This window comes from Lagopus leucura, unplaced genomic scaffold (genome assembly GCF_019238085.1).
Source record: "Lagopus leucura isolate 7727_CA_CO unplaced genomic scaffold, USGS_WTPT01 Super-Scaffold_100001, whole genome shotgun sequence".
Classification (NCBI taxonomy): Eukaryota; Metazoa; Chordata; class Aves; order Galliformes; family Phasianidae; genus Lagopus; species Lagopus leucura.
Window position 1 is genome coordinate 72,584,835 of NW_024962262.1, and position 21,057 is coordinate 72,605,891.

The 21,057-nt window shown below is 37.5% G+C and overlaps 1 protein-coding gene across 10 annotated transcripts in view; it reads right to left on the bottom strand.

The window, feature by feature from the left end:
- Window positions 1-21,057, bottom strand: part of TTC3 (tetratricopeptide repeat domain 3) — a 60,840-nt gene that overhangs the window by 15,712 nt on the left and 24,071 nt on the right. For 9 of the 10 annotated variants that reach the window (XM_042866741.1, XM_042866740.1, XM_042866735.1 and 6 more), the window contains 16 exons: window positions 19,218-19,284; window positions 17,144-17,281; window positions 16,023-16,103; window positions 15,279-15,391; window positions 13,557-13,683; window positions 12,207-12,329; window positions 11,935-12,036; window positions 11,185-11,277; window positions 10,097-10,161; window positions 8,620-8,756; window positions 5,385-5,693; window positions 4,306-4,569; window positions 3,855-3,901; window positions 2,185-2,241; window positions 977-1,050; window positions 206-352 (listed from right to left, as the gene is read on the bottom strand). In XM_042866741.1, coding sequence (XP_042722675.1) covers window positions 206-352; window positions 977-1,050; window positions 2,185-2,241; window positions 3,855-3,901; window positions 4,306-4,569; window positions 5,385-5,693; window positions 8,620-8,756; window positions 10,097-10,161; window positions 11,185-11,277; window positions 11,935-12,036; window positions 12,207-12,329; window positions 13,557-13,683; window positions 15,279-15,391; window positions 16,023-16,103; window positions 17,144-17,281; window positions 19,218-19,284 — 1,944 coding nt within the window. The remainder of the gene's footprint in view (window positions 1-205; window positions 353-976; window positions 1,051-2,184; window positions 2,242-3,854; window positions 3,902-4,305; window positions 4,570-5,384; window positions 5,694-8,619; window positions 8,757-10,096; window positions 10,162-11,184; window positions 11,278-11,934; window positions 12,037-12,206; window positions 12,330-13,556; window positions 13,684-15,278; window positions 15,392-16,022; window positions 16,104-17,143; window positions 17,282-19,217; window positions 19,285-21,057) is intronic. The other variant, XM_042866739.1, reaches the window with a different exon arrangement.

Here is a 21,057-nt window from a genome sequence, read left to right on the forward strand (position 1 = left end):
CATCCAAAACTATGGAGTTTTCGTGCTTGTAATCGTCAATCAGTTCTACAGTAGGCACCAAAGATACTTAATTCCAATAGCTTCCATCACTTCTTTCTTGGAATACTGTAACATTAATTCTCTAACATAAAGGTACAGAATTTATATGCATTTAAGCTGAAACAGTAAAACTTTTAAACTGCTAACCACAGAAATGCATACGTACTCATATAAACTTTCACAGGTTTGACTTAGATTAGCATCCAGTCTCTGACAGTTGTTACTGTTTGAAATGTCATATACAGCTTCAAACTCATCTAGTTGCCCCCGAAGATATTCTGGGATTATACATGGTTCATAATATGTAAAACCTCTACAGAGTTCAAAAACAAAAACAGAACAAAACAACTCAATGTCTCTGAAAATAATGACATTCTCCACATGCACTGAGAAGAGCATTAGCATATGGCAGCTACACAGATGCTAAGAAATATCCCAGTAGCAAACGTTTTCTAACAAGTAGGTAACAAGTAGAACATGCACTATTTCCAAAATCATGAACTGGTAAATTTCTTGAATTGAGAATAACCAGTAACTAACAGTAACTAATGGTAATAAAGCTTAGCTGTGTCCTAGCAGCTGCTCTTCATCTGACAAATTTATCAACTACTTTCTTTCTACAGTAAAGTGGAACAGAAAGAAGATAACAAGTTACATGAAAGAACAGCTTTTTGGCCTAGCAGCCTTACTGGAATGGAACCTGCTCATTATTTGATTACCTCTTAGATCACTAACATCTTAAAAACTCTAGTATCCATCATACCTGTCCCAGAAGCAGAAAAGTAATGATCTCTGGAAGCTCAAATGAAGATCATTTCAAGAAATACTGAGATGTGAACCCAGACTTTCTAAGGTGTTTCTAAGCCTGTCTTCTCTGGTACCTGCAAAGTACTTTGGAGCTTGGGCAACAAAAGTAAAGGTGCGTGACGATACTTACAATGCATTTTCTTCTATAAACGTATTTTCTTCTTGTGGTGCTGTACTAACTCCACTGGATAATACTAAAACAGACTAATTAAAAACAGATCATTACTTTTCATATCAGAAAATGATCCAATGTAAAGAGTATGAGTAACTTGCTTACACAGAACCTCCTTCTGTAATTTTATTGTGCTCAGACGTGAGACGCTGAACAGCAAAACACTCAACTACAATTACCTGCATTAAGCCACACTGAAAAACTTCTTTATTTTAAATTATCAGCTTCTTCAGAGCTTTCTCTAGAACATATACTACTGCAATATTCCAGTCCAACCTATCTTTTTTAATTTTTATTTACAGATTTTATCTAAATCCTAGATGTGCTTGATTTTTTGCCGAGTTCTAGTAAGGCACACAGCTTCCTTCTATGGCAGAGTTTTGCCTACTGCAAAAAAAAAAAAAAAAAAAAAAAAAAAAAAAAGCACACAAATTGAATTTTTAGGGATCTCATCCTAGAAAAAACAATTTTTTATCATAATTTTTGTCGTGAAATTTGGGCAAAATTATAAAATGTTGGGGACACAGAGGAAATCAAGATGACTGCAATAAGGCAAGATTCTAGAAAAGCAGGACAAGAGATGCTATGTTTGGGATTCCATCTTACTGCTAGCAAAATCTATAAAATACTGAATGGCGTTTTATCTTAGCACTAAGCACCTGCAACTTCAGTCAGGGTCCATAAAAATGCTCAGAAAGGCAGACAGAAACAAAATGTCAGGTTTATCTCATGAGGACTGGTAAATAGTTCTTTGTCATATTTGCTATTTATCCCTGGCAAACAAAATGGAGCTGAAATATCAATTATGTAGGTGCAGTCTGTGATTTGTATTCACTGATTATTTTTTATTCTCTCCTGTGGGAAGTTAAGATCAAAGTGTGAGGACAGTGGACAGACTGAAGTTAGTAGCACACAGTTAGAACCCAACATCTTCATAAATAACTTCTTTTTTAAGTGCAGAATAATCTTTTACACTGCCCAATTCAACCTGTAACAAAATAACTAGAACAGCATTAACTGAGTCTTAATATATTTCCACTAGAGGAAAAAAAACCACTTCAAGAAGGAGCTTCCATGAGATATTTACAGAAACCACCTCTATAGGTCTGATCTCCAGTAACTCTGAAAGAAAACCATTCATAGTAAGCAGCTATAAAGTTACTGACCCGTGAGTCCTTATAGTTCTTCTTTCTGCTTTTGTTTTTACCTTTGATACCATTTGTCTGAAACAGAAATAAATAAAATTATGTAAAGCAATAATAATAAAATGATGATGCATTTCCAAAATCAGTCCATAAATTTAAAAGTCTCGTATTAAAATTCTGATTCTGGTTTGAGCAGGAAGGCTTCCAAGGTTAAGCATGCATGCCATCTTGTCCCTCCCTCCTATGTTCTCATCTGAACAACACAAAAAGGAACACAGCTTTGCAAAACCTTATTGTTTTGTTCCTTTTCATCATTTTGCTCCTTGAACACTGAACACAATATAGACAGAACAGTGTACTTAGTTTGGATGCTTACTCACTACTTGTATCTGAAATTGCACATTTAGGCAGCTGTGAACCTGTGGCAACACAGATTTTTGTAAGGGACAAAAACAAACAGAGCTGCCAGAAGTTTCTGTCACTTCAAATTCCTATTAGGATAAGGAAGAACTAAAATGCCTCTTCAGTTTTTAATAAGACTTCATTACATATAAACATAACTTTACTAATCATAATTTAATTACAGTATTAGAAATCATTTTAGGACATAAATAGGAATATGAAGTAGAATATAATGTAGCAGGTTTTATTTAATTCTTGAATTTCTAATTCATCCAATGAAAGAGCAAGGGATTTCACATCTCATTATCATTTATACTAATTAATAACTCGTAAAGTTTATTCTGTATCAAAAGCAAATCTTGGTTTTGTAGAGATAAATTTATCTGCAGGCTATAATAGTTCTAATTGAAAGTGCTTCAAATACGTAATTGACTGAAGTGACATATTCCTGCCAGTTAGGAATGCAACTAACATACTACCCAAAAAGTGATTCAGAACAATACACAGAGTTCTGGGTTTAATCTGAAAAGCATCAGTAGAAGCTGTTCACTACAAGTACTAAGTATATCTCACTTCAAATTTACTATGCTTATCAGCAGAATGATCTTCTAATTCCATCCTTACAATTTAATGACATTTGAAAGCAAAGCTGGGTTACACTACCCTCTCATGTGTTGCTTTGGATGTTAAAATACACAGCACAGCTAGCACCTGAAATCTTCATGTTCTAATTAAGCACTCTCAAGGAAAAATGATGCCTCGTGTCAGTCATGGTAAATACGTAGACAGACAAGTCAGTACGACTCTCTGCCTGTAAACTGGGCACACCTTCTTTTTCCTCCCAGTTCCTCTACAGTTCTTCTAGAGAGATCTTTTCAACCTAACACCAAACTGCTGTGAACACCACTCCCATACACCGTATCTGCCCTATCCAAAAGGGGCAGTGTAGCACATTACTGTAGACTCGCTCGTTATCACAGTAACTCCCTCATCTCCATCCTTGAAATGTACACACTCTAAGAGCTCTCCTGTTGGTTTAATCAAAGAGAAAATCCCATACAAATACTTACTCACAGAAGAAAAAAAGAGTATGCAGTGCATTACTAAAGGACAGAAGCTGTTTTAAAAAGCCTCAAAGTGTAAGTCTCTAATCAGGTCTCAAGGATGATGTTAACAAACAAAACAGTGAAGAAATGCAAGAGTCTCATTCATTTTTGCACATTTTTCTCAACACCAAACACATATTTGTTTCTGAGCTCAGATCAGAACCCATACTTAGGTTAACATACCAATATATCTTCATTTCCCTGCTTCTTTAATATGATGGTAGGGTTGTCTGTAAAAGGATAATAAAATCACACTCATAAACTGGAATATTACTATTCAGCGTAATTCACAACTGTGAGCTATGTGATCACAGTAATAATTATTATACTCCATCAAACACCACTGAAGATTTGTTACAGAATCTTTATGCTTAAAATAAAAAACTAATTCTGTATGGGCTGCCTGTACCCATAGACTTGTGTGCTGGCACATGATAGAAACAGCAGAATGTAGCTTACAACAAAATGCCTTGGTTCTTTAAGACCATATAGTATTTTAAGCACTGAACACACAAGTTCATGTATACAAGGTTAGAAATTAAAGACAATTCAGCTTTTACAGAGTATATCAACTGAGGTGTAAAAAGCAGACAAGATCAAATGCTTGTAAGAATGGAGACCTTTGCATACTTACCTGTTTTATTAAAGAATTCATCTAAAGCTTGATGAAGAGATGGAAAATTTTCTCTGTTGTCTTCTAATAGCCATATAAAACAACGAACTTTTTCTAGAGGTGGTTTTAAAAAATAGTCAAGAATTTCTTTGCTTTCAGAACTATTTGACACATAGTCAAATTTACTACCATACTTCTCATTCCAGAGTGCAGATAAAATAGAAAAGTCAAGTTGTTTTAAAAACTGTCCATACTGAAGGATAAAGTTCACTGTAGCTGTAAACCCTAAAAGAGCAGAAAAAAGCCATTGTTTCATTTCAGCCTCAGAGTTTGTTTTGTTTCTAAGTGGGATATTCTTGAAAGAGGAACAGTTTGTTCCTAAAATTAAATATATGGTAGATGAAATGGATTATGTAAAACCTTTTTAATCTTGCAAATGAAAGCTAACACAACAAATTAACTTCATATTAATCATACTCTCTGTCAACAATGAGTGCAATACATCTGAACAAATTCTTTGAAGGACATGGACACACTAGAATACTGAATCCTTATTGAAGTTTTTGGCATCTTAAGTCCATTCTGCAAGTAAACAGAAGCTTTTATCTTCATCCAAGTATAAATTCAACAGCAAACTGCACAGCAAGGCAATACCAAAGAATATGAAAATAAATTCCTTCCAAGTTAAGCAATCAGATAAAGTCAAATGACCAAAAAAAACAAAATCACCATGATACACTTTCCAGATTAAATATATAAATATTCTCATTTAAGCCTATTCAGGAATTTTAGGATGTAAGAAAAATATATATATCTATATATTGTTTCTTTCTCTCAAAGCCTCGCATCATTAAAATGCTTTACTTCTTCTGAAAAGTTCATCTCTGCAGAGATAAGAGGCTGCTGCTCTCACCAACAGCCATATCTACTTCTCCAGAAATCCTGCTAATGATCAAGTAAGAGAACAAGAAGAAAGCTTTACTTCACCCTTCAGAGTTAAGAAAGCCAAACTGGTAAACAGGGAGGTTATTTTTCCACCTGTAGATTGAACAATAATGACCAGGTAAATTCTTGTGCTACTACATAAACACACAGCTTACCCAAATCATTAAGGTGTTTCATCCACCTCTGTAATTTGGGATCCACTTCCTCCAGCTCACTCAGGACACGGATAAAAGCCCTTGTTTTCACTCTGTTTTCTTCCTGAACCAAGTAACTGATGAGCTGTTCCACCACAACATGTGACTTGCTGCTAGTTTTGCAATATGATGTGTAAGCCTCTTCACTGATTACAAACCAGGAAAGTAATTCCTTTAACAGTTTGGAGGCATCACGAACAGCTGTTTTTATCTGCTCTGCATTTTGAATGATACGCTGCAGGACTTGATCACCAGCATAACCTGCATAATCTACAATGGGATTTAAAAACAAACAACAAAAAGGTTTCATGTTTGTTTGTTTTTTTTAAACAGTTGAAAACATCAATTCTAAAGTACAGATAATTTGGACTAAGTGGCTTTTAAGTATTAGCTTTTTTTACCACACTCAAAATAACAAAATATTTAACTTTTTATATAAGCTTACTTTATCATTATCAATGTGACAGTACCTGGTTTTAAATTCAGGAAACGGAACAAAGTAATCCTTAGCACCTCAACTACATTGCAGAGAGAAAAATATTTTTCACTTGCCAATAACAGGAAGTTCAAGCAATTGCCTGCACAAATTCATCTGCACAGGCAGCATGCCAGCCCTGGCACAGGGACAGAACTCCCCCGAGCACCAGTTCCCAGAGCAAAAGCCCATTTCTGAACATCCAAGCATACATTCAATAGTAAACCTTTGCCCTGAGCCTGCCTCTTGTTCTCTGTAGAACAACAGTGGAGACATGATGTGCTCGTATCAAACTACACCTTCATTAGCCTTCAAGACCACACATCTACTGAATGTCACTTTGAGAGCTTAATTGATAGTACCCAGCTTTAAAAGATGTAGGCCTGAAAAGATTTTTACAAAAAAAAAAAAACAAAACAAAACAAAAAAACACACCTTTAAAAACCAAGGCACTACATATTACATTTAGAATAATCGATCATTCTAACAAGGATATAATTTCAAGCATACTAAGCACATTTCTTCATATTCAATTTAAATTTACTCTTTTTCATAGAATCATAGAATTCTTTGAGCTGGAAGAGATCCTTTAAGTCTGTCTGATTCACTCCCCCTGCAATGAGCAGGGACACCCACAGCTCCATCAGGTGCTCAGAGCTCCGTCCAGCCTGACCTTGAGTGTCTCCAGGGATGGGGCATCCATTGCCTCTCCTCCACTGCCTCAGCACTCATATTGTAAAAATCATCTTCCTTATATCCAATCTAAATCTCTCCTCTTTTCATTTGAAAACATTTCTCCTTCTTCTATCACAACAGACCCTGCTAAAAAGCCTGCCTCTTCCTTTCTTACAGCCTTCCTTTAGATACTGAAAAGCCACACTCAGTTCTCCCCATAGCCTTCTCCTCTCCAAGCTGAACACACCCAGCTCTCTCAGCCTGTCCTCATAGGAGAGGTGTTCCATCCCCTGGATCACTTTTGCAGCCCTCCTCTGAATGCACTCCAACAGCTCCATGTCTCTCCTGTGCTGAGAACTCCCCATCCGGATGCAGTTCTCCAGCTGAGGTCTCACCAGTGCAGAGCAGAAGGGCAGGATCAGCAGGATCACCTCCCTCACCCTGCTGGCCACGCTTCTTTGGATACAGCTCAGGATGTGGTTGGCTTTCTGGGCAGTGAGGGCACATTGCTGGCTCACGTCCAGCTTGCCATTCACCAACACTCCCAAGCAGTTTTCATCAGGGCTGTGCCCTATCCTTACATCCTCCATTTTACTGATAAGTGGGGGCTGCCATGACCCATGGGCAAGACCTTGCACTTGGGTTTGTTGAACCTCATGAGATTCTCCTGGGCCCACTGCTGGAGTCTGCCTAGATCTCTCTAGATGGCATCCTGTTCCTCAGGCACATCCACTGCACCACACAGCCTGGTGTCATCCACAAACTTGCTGAGGATGCACTCAATCCCACTATCAGCGACACTGATGAAGATATTTAAGAGCATCAGTCCCACTACTGACTCCAGAGGGACGCCACTTTTCACTGATCTCCACCCAGGCATTGAGCCATGGACCACCACTCTGGGTACAGTCTCCTAAACAGCTCCTTGCCCATTGCACAGTCCATCCGTTGAACCCACATCTCTCCTATCTGGAGAGCAGGATATTACGGGTGACCTTGTCAAAGGCCTTACTAAAGTCCACATAGATGATGTCACTGATTTTTCCTTTGTCCACTGCTGCAGTTATGCCATCATAAAAAAACCACAAGTCTGGTCATGCAGGATCTGCCCTTGGTGAAGCCATGCTAGTTATCCCATGTCACCTTTCTCTCTCTCTCAGGTGCCTCAGCTTAGCTTCCAGGAGGATCTGCTCCTTGGTCTTCCCCAGAACTGAGGTGAGGTTGACAAGGTCGATAGCTCCCCTGGGTCATAGTTTCTACCCTTGTTAAAGACAGGTGTGGTATCTCATTCTTTTTTCCAGTCATCAGGGAGTTCTACCTTTAGTACGAGTACTGTGTTCTTAGAAGTTTTAAGATCACTGAGGTCAAACCATAAACACCCAACTGAATGCTATGCAGCAGATCCAAGGATTAAAAATAAAGATATGCCATAAGAAAGTAGGTATCTAAGCTTTAAAAAACAAAAGAAAACCCACCAGTGATTTGAACATAATTTCAGAAAACCAGAGGAAACAAAAATAGTAATCTACACTGCTAATGGAAGGGCCACTCTCAAGCAAAATGGTTAAAGAAGAAAAAAAACTAACAAGGCAGCAAGTGAGAGGTTTATATGGAGAAAGTGCCAGGATATGAGCCAGCAGCACCTCTGTGATATGCCACTTAACAGGCAGCAGGGCTCTGGAGAACTCTGAGTCTGGTTGAGTATGGGACTAAAATGTATCCTCTGAGAACCTGATGAGATTCCACAAGTTCTTACAGCCTTAACTGTTGCAGAAACAAGAATAAAAATTCCTTAAAAGGACCTTAAATGACCATAGAACAACTTACAGTTACTTAGAAATTAAAACCAAAACTGAAATAAAATTAATCTTAAGTGGAAATTCAAGTCCCTAAGGGAAGATTATGCAGGTCTTCAAGGGTGCTGGTGGGAGAAGTATGCTCAATATTAATAATCTGTTCTTCTGCTATCATTTGATTTAGGACACCCAGAACATTACCTATGGTACCTTCTGCTATCTTAACACAGCAATCTGTACTTCTACATACCACTGCGATTACGGTACTGAGGCTGTTCATTTCGCATCTGATTTTCTTCTATTTTCTGTTTAGAAGAATTCAGTGCATCTTCCCGTGCACGTTTTCTTCGTATTTTTTTTTCTTCTTTCCTTTTTAACTTCCTGAAACTGATAAAAACAATTAAACAGTGAATCTAGTGTTACTTGAGATAAAGATGCCTAACTCCTTTGGTGAGTAAATTTTTTCCATGTCTTACAACAGTTATACACTTCCATTCTACTGCAAAATATGATTTGGAAGAGTATAAATATAGTGAAGCTACTTTTTGTTTAAGTTAGTAAGAGATCACAAACATTCATGAGTCAGATATGCAATCCTCAAAATTCCTGAAGAAATTTTTACTCTCGTTAATAACATCTGAATTAGGAATAAGTACCTGAAATAAACTTTTTTTTTTCCTTAATTTTTACTCAATATTTTGCACCAAACATGAACTTTTGGATTTCCTTGTCAGCTTTATCCCTTGGGCTTGTTAATTATAATTCTACTTGAACAAAAAGCATAAAAACAGTTACTTTAAAGGCATATGCATCAACCTTATTAAATAGCTTTATTATATGCAGTTTTCATTTAGACTTTCTAAGCAACCAGATAAGTTTGCCAGACAGATTTCTCTCCCACACAGTTAAATTCTTGCTGAGTTCTTCCCTTTAGCAACAAAAGAATAGAACACCTGCAACCTCAGACTGAAAATGAAGGTGTTATTCCAACCCAGCTGCACTCAACTTGAAACACTGTTTTTAATCAGAACAGGCAGTCTGCTATGAGGAGTAACAAACACCCACTCAGCATTCCAATTGTTGAGCATCTTACAAATGAAGGACATACACAGAGAGCCTACAAATCACACTCTCCCCAAACAACGTGTTATTTCACCACCCACAGATTTCACAATGAGATGAGGTTTGAGCGAGACAGGCTTGAAGATGATTACAGCCATTTACGCCCAAAAGCTATTGGCTGAAATAGCTGGGAAGTCAGTGGTGCAACGGGCAACGTATCCCTCAGTACAGACCTGTGGCAAATCAGTTTTCTATTAACTCATATCTTTACGTTTGAAAAGAGTCTCCTGTGACCAAAATAAAAATATTGTTTTTAAAATCTAAGACCACTGGAGAGTTACCAATAATTTCTTCAGCCATACCAATCAATTCTCTCCTGTGATCTCACTGTAAAACGAACGCAGAGAGCTACAGGATTATAAGTTAATTTAAATAATTTTATGATTGGATTGTTAGGTACTTTTACTCACCCTTTTAGATGATTTAATTTTCTATTAAAACAAAATCAGTTCATTCAAATACATGTTTTCAGAGGCAAAGGACAAGAACAGCTTTCCAAAGTATTTGTGGTGTTCTAGCAATTCTTTAAAAGGCATGAAGCTCAGTCCTAGAGAAAACTTTTCCTCAAATTGATTCAACCTACTCTTAAATGTTAGAGAGCTTACCTTGAACATTTCTGTTTAATGATGGCTCTTGGTGGTTCCTTGGGTTTAGTGATCTTTTGTTCAAACTACAAAAAAAGTGACATCACATTAATTAAATTTGGGTTACAATGCAGCACTGATTTTTCCTGAAACCCAACAAAATTTGATGCTTTGAAAGCAATAAAAAAAAAAAAAATACTACCACAGTGACTACGCACACTTGAAAACTACTTATGCTTCATGAAGGTCTACATGAAAATATCTTCATCAAACATTACAACTCAGCACACACCAATAGAATAATAGAATCACCAAGGTTGGAAAAGACCTAAAAGATCACCCAGTCCAACCGTTCACCTATTCCCAATAGCTCCCACTAAACCATGTCCCTCAACACAACATCCAGCCTTTCCTTGAACACCCCCAGGCTCGGTGACTCCATCACCTCCCTGGGCAGTCCATTCCAGTGCCTGACCACCCTTTCTGAAAAGTAATACTTCCTCATGTCCAGCCTGAATCTCCCCTGCCGTAGCTTGAAACCATTCCCTCTGGTCCTAATACCAGTAGGTATTGGTATTCTAATAGTAATCCCTCTGGTCCTAATACCCAATAGGTTTTTACATGCAAAAAAGGCAGATGGAAAGGTAGCACAAGAAACACTGGATGCTGTTTATCTGTACTAGCGGACAGGAAGAAAATACAAAATTAGAACCTCTCTTCTTGCTTCTCATACACCAATGCTGGTCAAGGAAGAACCAACCCATCTCCCAAGACACTGCAGGAGATAAGCACATCATCCCAATAGTATTTCATTTAGTAATACTAGCACTAAGCTAAACTAATGGAGTTCCTTCCGTGCTTTCCAGATAAATATAAAACACAGCTCCTCAATGACAGCTGCAACCAAAACAATAAGGTAATGCCCACTGCAGCAGGTTAAGAAGAGAACAGGCAGTTTAAGCTCCCAGCAATGCTCTGTCTGTAGTGAAGATAATACTTACTGATGAGTTTGCATATTACTTGTGAGTTACATTATCATCTTCACTTTATCTCCTTTACCAGAGTAAATATTTTAAAGGTTTTCATATTTTATATAAACTTTTACTTACTTCACATTTCACCAAACCAGAAGAACTGAAAATAACTATTTTTGAAATAAGGCCTGTACAGTCAGGAGTGAAACATAATTCTTGAAGAAAATCCTGCAGAAGAAAAAGATAAAACACAAAAACATGCAAATTCATGCAAATTCTATATTCTCATACAGATTAGAGCTTCTTTATTTGAGGTGAGTGAGATAATTAAAGCTAGCATAGGTTTAGACTCCTACTGGATGAAGAAAGCAAATCACTCTCTCTCAGCTGTCTAGAAAGGAATTCCAACCAAAAGGGCTCTAGACCTGTGGCAAATACCTGCTATTCACAAAGCAAAGGCCCACCTCCAGCTTCAGTTTCAGGAGTCAACTTTAAGGCCATTACTTTATGTACTCATACCCTCCCAGAATTTCCTTTTATTTCAGATTGATTGCCAATATAATCTTCCGTAAAATTACTTCAGATATAATAGATGTCAAATTGCTTCTTCAACAACAAGACCTTAGAAGGAATAAATTTTCTCATGGAAGGACATAACGCCAGAAAAACAGGCTAACCACATCCAGGCCTCTCCTGTAAATGAAAGCAAGCTTTGCCAAGCTTTGCATATTAGGCCACTCAGCAAGAGAATCCTCTTTCCTCTCTTCCTGTCATATGAGTAGAATATGTAGCTGTAGCACCTCACTTATCACAAACAAAAAGAATGTTGTAATACTGACTGGACAAAGAAGAAATAAAATGCTTCTAGTCTAACACAGCTCTTACCTTGTCATTCTTATCACTGTAGTTTGCAGTTTTCAACTTTTTCCAACAGCTGGTATGAAACTCCACTCTACACCGCTGACAGCAAGTAATACGTATAAAACCCTAGCAGTGGAAAATAGTACAAGTTTAGCATCTTTAAAAACACAGAACAGTGCACAACTTAACTGAAGACACGATAAAATGTTGTGTTCATAGCTCTCTAATATGGAAAAGGACTGAAAGCAGGAAGATAGAAAGTTTCATTTCCCAAATCTTCTTGAACTAAGATGTACCTTAAAGTCTGGATCTGTAAAAAATATTTGGATTTTGGAGTTGCCACGGCAATGCTGATAGCGACAAACTGCATCTGGTTCTGGAGGGAACTTGCACTCCTCAATGCAATTCTTTAAGAACAACTGAAAAACACAAAGCAATAGAAGAGAAATTGCACAGAAACCAACAGAAGATCAATTGTTTTCTTCTAAGGAACTTTGCAGTGAAACAGACACCTCTTTTTGAACAGCAGGCAACTGTTGTTCAAAAGAACAAAACAAAAGAACAACTCTCTCATAGTGAAAGCCATGCAAGATTGTCCTTGTACACCAAAATATTGAAGTTCATTTGAACTGCTATCAACTGAGTATACTTCCCTGCATGCAGGTTTATACAAGCTTAACAATTCCAATAGCATGTGAAAACTTATATATTCAATTAGCAAAAAAGATAACCCAGACAACCCCAACATAACATGATGAAAATTGACTGTTTGTTCCTGCTATTTCATACCACCCCTGGGATCTGGGTTATAACATTAAGTACATTCCCAGGAACAGCTCAGACCTGGCTCTGCAATGGAGCTAATGAGGTCTCCCTCAGCAGTGTGTGAGGTACATTACAGTGGCTTTATGCAAAGTATGTACAAGTTCCATGGAGTTGGAACTGGCTTGAAATTAATACAACACTATTAGAAATAAATAAATGCCCAATTACAGCCTCCAGATATTTGTATGACACTCTCCAAGAGTCTCTATAATAATAATCATCAGCAATAATCATAGAAGGAATTTTAAAGCTTTTCAATGCAACACAGTTTTTAATCCTATAACCACAGAGTTTTTTACTCAAACAAGGAATTTTACCATACAGCCCCCAATACAATCAGTTACCAAGAACTACAGAAAGCCTCATTTTTGGAATACATATCACACAATTTTGCTAATTCTAACTTCTAATTTGTTCTCTCTAGCTTTACTCTCATACAGCCTTTATATCTACCCAAAACAAAGTTTAAGATCAGAACTACATTATTACATAAAAATACCCAAGCACAGACTCTTAAACAGAGTTTATGATTTAAATAGCATGCTTTCTAAGAGCCACCGTAAACAGAGCTCTTCTCTACAAACACCAGCCTTTGAGTTGGCAGTGCTCAAGAAAAGAAGTGCTGCACTGGCTTCTCCATGTTGAATCTCTCCCTGCTTCTGTTCACCGCTTTCTTTGGCTTTGACAATGTGAGGTGAGGAACAAAGTAAAGATGACACAGAAGTCACACTACAAAGCTCTGTGTAATACATCCTTTTTGCTTTTTTTTCTGGAAAGACCATTTGAGAGAACAGCACTGTTACTTTTGTTTTTAAACATACCTGTAAATTCTCTGTTCGTGTTTCTTCAATCACCTGAGATGTCGTGGGCCAAGTTAATACTCCAGGTACAATCTTACGATTAATCATGGTTTGTGATTTCATAAACTGATTGAGCGCATCTGAAAATCTGAAATTTAAAACAGGTAAAATGTTCAGATTACCTGCTGTAGGGAACCTGCTTTGGCAAGGGGGATGGTCTCAATGATCTCTAGAGGTCCCTTCCAACCCCTACAATTCTGTGATTCTGTGATCATACATCAATGCCGCTTACATGGCTCATAATTCTTTCATAATTCATTCTATGATTGAAGAAAGAAGCAGCAATAACGATGAGAGCACATAGAATGTAAGAGAATTAAGTTATCTGGGAAAAAAGGCTATTCTGCATAAAAGAGTCATGGCCTGAGGCCGTGGCTGAATAGAGGGTCCCAGAGCCCATCCATGGATATTAGGCAGACTGAGAGCCTGCACTAATGTTCAAGACACCCACGAAGATGGATGTGCTCAACAATCTGGAGAGTGAGGTCATAGGAATTTTCACTAGTGACCTTTGATCTCTACCTGCCAGAGAGGAAGCAGAGGACACTGCTCTCTGTATTACAGTTTTACCTGCCTTCAGACAGTGTTACATGGTTGGTACTCTGACTGTGGTAGCCTCTTGGGCAGTTGTGTTAATGTGTGCACGTGTGTACCTCTTCAAAACAAATGCAGCCTCCCTGCCAGCCAAAACTGCAATGGGAAGGAGCAGTCACATCCACAGGACTTGTCACAGTCACCTCCTGTGCCTTGCAGAAAACTTGGCTACACTGCAGCAGCAGGAAGGAAGAATCCTCTCACAGAGTCCAGCACATCCTGACCAGGTTCATGCAGATATTCCACAAGAGGATTGAATGTTTGACGTTAAACTTACTTATTTGATAAATTTGGCATTGTATTGTCTTTACATAGCAATGACTGGGGCTTTGTCTGGCAGGAAGTGTGTGCAGTGGCATCCAACGTCAATCTGCCATAGGCAATTCATGAGATCTTGATTTAGTGGAGCAATATACTGAAATCATGACACAAGTGTAACACAGTAACCGCAATATGCAGTTGAATCATAGTACAATCATGGTTCCCATTACTAGACTCTCTGTGCTCACTGTCACAATGCCAGGCATTTCCAGTTTCCAGGAAGGAATATGTAGGCTGATGCCAGTTCAAGCCTGCTGCTCTCTTCAGAGCTGGTTAATTGTCCAGTTTTCACACACTGGATCAGGTTGAGCCATCTATACACTCTTCCCTCTACCTAGCTCAGGAATCTCTTTGCTATTTATCTCAGGGAACTTAATGACTCACTGGTACAGCTGTCTTGGCTAAAACCAAGGTTACTCTTCATCCTCCCTGATCATGCAATAAGTTCAGCTTTCTCTCCAATGCCTGCATCCCAAGCTCATCACTTTCTTTGCCTAGGAGCTCATCTCCACTGTGGAGGCGTGCTGGTCAGTCACATCCCCACAGCATGGAGACTGCTGGATTCAACTGCTTCTATTACATTTTATTTTCTATTACATGGTAACATCAACAAAACTGAAGTTGTAACAAATCACCCTGATGTTTGGATTTGTTGATTAACAAAGACTAATTAGGAAAAACCCAAAACAAAAATAAACAACTCACACATGCATTTCCTGAATGAAAAGAGCTTTTGTATCCAATACTGAAGTTTTATTTTACACTGACCGGTTTTGCCTGAGGTATACTTTTCCAATTCCATAGTATGCCAGACAATCAAATCTTTCTTCCTGGTAATGTACAATTATTCTTTTAAACTGGTCTTCAGCCTTCATCAATGCCTTGGAAATAAATTTAAGACAAACATGAGATATTTAGACAGCAACTTCCCGTTTTTTCCTCTTATTTTTCCTGCAGTATGCCCTATTGTTTGATTTGTCCTAAGGGCAAAAAAAGAAATTAAGCAACTTTAGGTTCATGCATAAAGGACTTTAAAAACAAGGGATCTAAAAAGTAACGAGCTTATTGAGCGACAAATGACCAGTTAGTTTTCAACTCACTGAAAGACACTGAATATTTGTAAACAGCACTGTAGGTAAGGGAACTACTTTCTGTTTTGGTGTTTTCAGGAACCAAAAGCATCGTCTCCATCTTTTTTTTTTTTTTTTTTTTTTAAATAAATAAAGAATACTACATAACTACATTACAACAAAGATGAAGAAAAATAACTGACCACTTAACTGATACTTAAGAATCTCACTTGAAACTTTAAAAAGAAATTTTCTTATTTGGTAGTTTAATTTGTCCACAACTATTGAAGACCCAATCCTACAAAACATGACTTTACAACCCATGATAAAAGCTTTCTTCCCAACTCATCTTATGTCTGTTAAGAGCTAAGACAAAAATGGATGACCAACCATCTGAACTAGAACTTCAAATAAAAAGCAAGATAGTGGCTTAATGTCATACCTCAGGCTGTCCTATTCCAAGAAGAGAAGTGGCATGTCCATAGATGATTACAACATAATTAATAATACGAAGATTCAATTGCTGCAAATAGAGTCAGATTATAGAAACAGCACAAAAACACTTGGCTAGTAAAGAGTACATTACTGACCACTGTGAATTGAAGATCTACAGCAGGCGTAGAAAACTATCATAGCTTTCAAGCACATTAATGTTGCATTTGACATAAAGAATGAAGGCTAACTACACCTTTATCTCAGCCATTTGGCAGCCTTAATTATTTCAAAATGATACATCCTGAAGTGTCTGCTTTTAGAAATACTACAGCCTAGTATGTTGACTACATGTAGCACAACGTACCTTGGCTAGATGTCATGTTTAGAATTGTTTCTTTTTATTTGAAAAACAAAAACAGAGGGAAAAAAAAACCACAAACACCTTATCTCAGACTTCTTTTCTACCTAATAAAATAGGTCACAATTCCAGATGGATTGGTGCATTATTTGCCTGGTAATGCAGTTAGTACAGCCTTGCTCTTGGCACTATGATACAGCCGGCTTGAAGTACACATGCAGAGAGATGGTCACATAAAACCTAGCACTACATATCAGGTTTTTTTTTTTTTTTTTTTTTTTTATTGCTTGTTTGATGCTGTCTTTTAAGAAATCCAGGATGACAAATGGCTCAGGGGCAGAACGGCTAGACACACGCACTCAGAAATTCTAATACTTGCATCAAGGAATCACCTGACAAGAACAATATAAATGCTTTTCACTCTATAACACAATCAGTAGAGGTTAAGCTATCAGGGCAATTGTTGCATATTCAACATTTTGACAGATACTTTCAAAATTTCATCTAGAAATGCACACATACACTGAGCATTACAAAGATACATCATATGATCCCATAATTACCCTGTTCTCTATTTCTCTCACTTTTAAGCTCCTTGACACACATACTGCAACGTATAACACGCAGTCAGTGTGATGGGCAACAATTCAATAATAATGATTTATTTTGGTGGAGGGAAAGAATGACAGATGACAAATTCACATACGACAAAGTATTGAAAGCATACAGCTCAATTACCTTAATATATAAATTAATTCCTTTCAATTTACCTTTAATTCTGAAGGATCAATAATATTCAACAATTGTGAGAACATCTGCTCAGCACTGTGACACCTCTGGTCCATCAAGGCTGTATAACCATCATGAATGAGGGATTTAACCACTTCAAGCAACATAGCTGAATCCACCTATAATGTTTAAGAAAGCAGCTACTCAAAATGAAAACAGCATCTTTTCTCCCCTCTTCTTCTTTAGAAACATCAAATTCAAGTAAAGCATTATCTTATTACTTTGTATAGCAAAATGCAGATATGCTTTCCCCCTACTTGTACATTCCTTGTGCACAAATGTATTTCCAAAGAGCTGAGAATTACTTTTCCCACCTTGCTGTTTCTCCATTTAGGCTACAAGTTAATGCTTGAAGGCTTCATATTGCATTAGGTTATCAAAATCATTACAGCTCCCTACTTAAGTCTAGGGAAGCTGCCAGCAGTAAGACTTTAATACAAACAATTGAAGAATTAGAAACTTCTGTTCCCTTCATCTACCTAAACACAAAACATAATGCTAGCTTCAGAAAGCAGATTATCGTGCTAACGTACAAATACTTCTGATCATTTAAGAAGCTTCTCTAGCACAAGCAAAACCAAACAAGAAAAAGTGACTGGTTAACGATTACAATAACTTTGGAATTCCTGTATTCCTGTGAACTGAATTAACATTTTGGCATGCTAAAACTAATGGATGTCCAGAATGTACTTTATGGATCATTCATGATATTTGATCAGGTTTTGTTTTCATCATGATACCGAGCTACAAAGGACAAACACAAGGGCTGCTCTGAAAGCAGTGTCTTTATTATGTTGGCTCACAACATCAGAGGCGAATGTTGGTGCTAAGAGCAGCAGAGGGTGAACTTTCCCATCAATATTCCATTAAATTTTGTTGCCATGTGATAGATGGCAGCAAAGGGGTGCTCTGACAAGATGGCATCTGACATGGAAATGTGTATAAAACAAAGGGGTGTTACTGAACAACTGCATGTAGAAAAAATGGCACCCACTGACATTCATTGATGCTTGCTGAACACTGGAGACCAAAAAGTGGATGTAAGCACAGTGAGGCACTGGGTGGTGTTCCAGCAGTGGCAAGAGAAACAGTGGGTCACCTGCACTGGGACAGATTTTTTATAAGTGCAGCATGGAGGCTCCTGTTCATCAGTGGCAAAAACAAATAGTTAGTGGCAGTGAGTGTGTTGACATAGTATTTTTGTAGCTGAGAATTTGCTCTATCAAGCAGTATTATTGTGCTCTTTGTTGTAGTTTTCATGGAAATAAATGAAGCATTACTTTTGAAGCAACCTATATACAAAAACAGCATGGCCAGGGTTGGAAGGGATCCTCAAGGATCATGAATCTCCAACCCCCAAATTTGAATAAAATAACACTGCTGTCCTGTGCAAGCATGAACACCAGAGAACACCTCCATTCGTATTCCATTCAAACTAAGCTTAATTTTTCTGTAGCAGATTTCTGATTAAGTTCTTTCAGTTGGATGAAAAAAGTTTGATCTAAAGATGAACTAATTGTCCAAATAAACTATGCACTGTAAGTACAGAGTATTTGGTGGTTATCAGATAGATGGATGCATAAATCCCCAATGATCTCAGCATTAAAAACATGCATTTGAAACATAACTAGTAAGGTTATAAGTATTTAGGCATTAAGTAATTCTGAGAGAAGTTATGAAACCACAGAGACTTCTCCTGATGCCAAATAAAAATAATCTTGTTGCATTTTCTTCAGGGTCACACACACAGAAGTTTTATTTTTCTTAGCTAGACAATATTTTGCACAGAGTATTTCAGCATGGACCATGACTAAGACAGCTGCCTTTTTGCCAAATTAAGGCTAGATAGTGGTGGAAAGGGGAAAGGAGAAGTAAAAAGGGCTACCAGCAATGAAACAGCATAAATCAGTGCTATCATGTGATCCTTGTTCCCTGATAAAAATCAGGCTAAATGTGAAATTCTAGGTTTTTGAGTGAACTAGGATTCTGGACATTACTAAAAGGAAAAAAATCATTTACAGTTAAGGTCATATGCTAAGTAATTCCCCAAGTTACCTGGTGCACAGTACAGAAGAGTTTATCTTGGATGGTTTTAGACTCTATCTTCAAATCAAGGTGATCCCTACAAACAACAGGACAAGGGTATTATGAATTTGTAGATTTGTAGATGTACTTTACATGTACCTAAACTCTCGAGAAACAGAAGTGCCTGTACTTTTATCACCAACATCACACAGTAGCCTATATGACAGAGGTTATCACAGCACACTCTGCCACAACAGCAATAAGTAGTACTGGAATTTTACAAAGGATTACAACACTATTCAACCTTATGGCCTGGAATTCACTAGGGCTTCAGGGAAGTAGAGGCTTTCTCCATGATTTTAGTCATATTATTTGATCTTCTCTACCTTATTGAACTGTTTTCATGAAGGATCTATCCGGGTGACTTTCCAACATCAAAGGTTAAAGAACACTTTAGGCCTCTTCCCCTTTTTCTGAGTACAAGATCCTTTATTTAATCACAACATCTACTTAATATCAATTACACATGGCAGTTTGGCAGAGCGCAGGCAAGGAAAACACAGAAGAGAAGAAAGGAGTTCTTTCCAGCTATTTGTTTTCTCATGCTGGAGCACAAAGTCAACGCACAACTGATCAACAGAGAAAGCATAATTCAGAGGCAGAGTACTGCTTGAAACTCTAAATCAAATCCCCAGTGCTAGCATTGCAACTCAGTCCTCAATGTTACTATATTGTCCAATATACATTTAGCTCTGTCCCACATTCAAAAGCATCACTCATCTCCTGGGAAAAATGCTTCAGAGTGTCAAAGGATCCTCAATTATTTTTGAAGCCAAGCAACTTGCTAATTACAAAAGTGGAGATTTGACTGTAACATACCACACACCTCCCTTGTTAGGAAATACTGTATTTTCCCAAGTCTGAAGCTTTACTGTGAGAGAAGCAATTTTGTAGATGGTTCTATTACTTTAAAGAGAACTTGTTCCCATAGCGACTTCTAAAGTTCAAGGCTTATTTCCCCACTAAACTGAAAGAAACAACAACTCAGAGACAACCAAGTTAAATGGAATAAAGGACCTCTGCCACATGAAGGTTTCAACTGCTCTAGCTGTGTGGTATTCAAAAAGAGTAACAGAGGGGGGAAAAAAAAAAAGAATTATACAAACAAAAGAACACAAAAGAATATAAAAATGCAGATTATAAGATGATAGGTTTCATGGTGACACTTCAATTTGGACTACAGGTAATCCAGTTCAGGTCCTTGGTTTCCTAAAGGTTTGCCCCCTCTTCAAGGTAAGAAATCCACACTTTGACAAACAACACTTAATGGAAGCTCAACTTTTCTATGTCAATGTAAACAATTTCTTTTGCTGTATCCCCTATGCGAACACAAAATGAAAATATCAGCTCAAGAAGCTCATAACCAAGAACGTAGTTAGAGCACAATTAGTCTCATCCCACATTTTTCACACTCTTAAATTTTAGAATGTATGGAAGCACATGTTTTACACATAAAGTCTATAGTGCTGTTTACACCAATTGATTTAATACTGGCTCTAAACCATTAAACATATTGATTAACATTCAAGAAAGGTATCCGCATTCTAAAGATTAGGCAGCAATGTACTTCACGCCAAGATGCAAGTTCTGTGAAAGTACTAAAGAACTTCTTTAAGTACAACTTCTTTTCTACTAGCAAACAAACTGACTTACAGTGCTCTCTTCATGGTCAAATCTCTTATTTTGACTAAGTGCAGGAAGAATGAAAAAGGTTTCAAAGATGATTTGGCACACAGAACAAATAGTACAAAGAGACCTTGAAAACAAGATATTGCCTGAGTTACGCTGTGACAAAAGTTTGAATGTAACA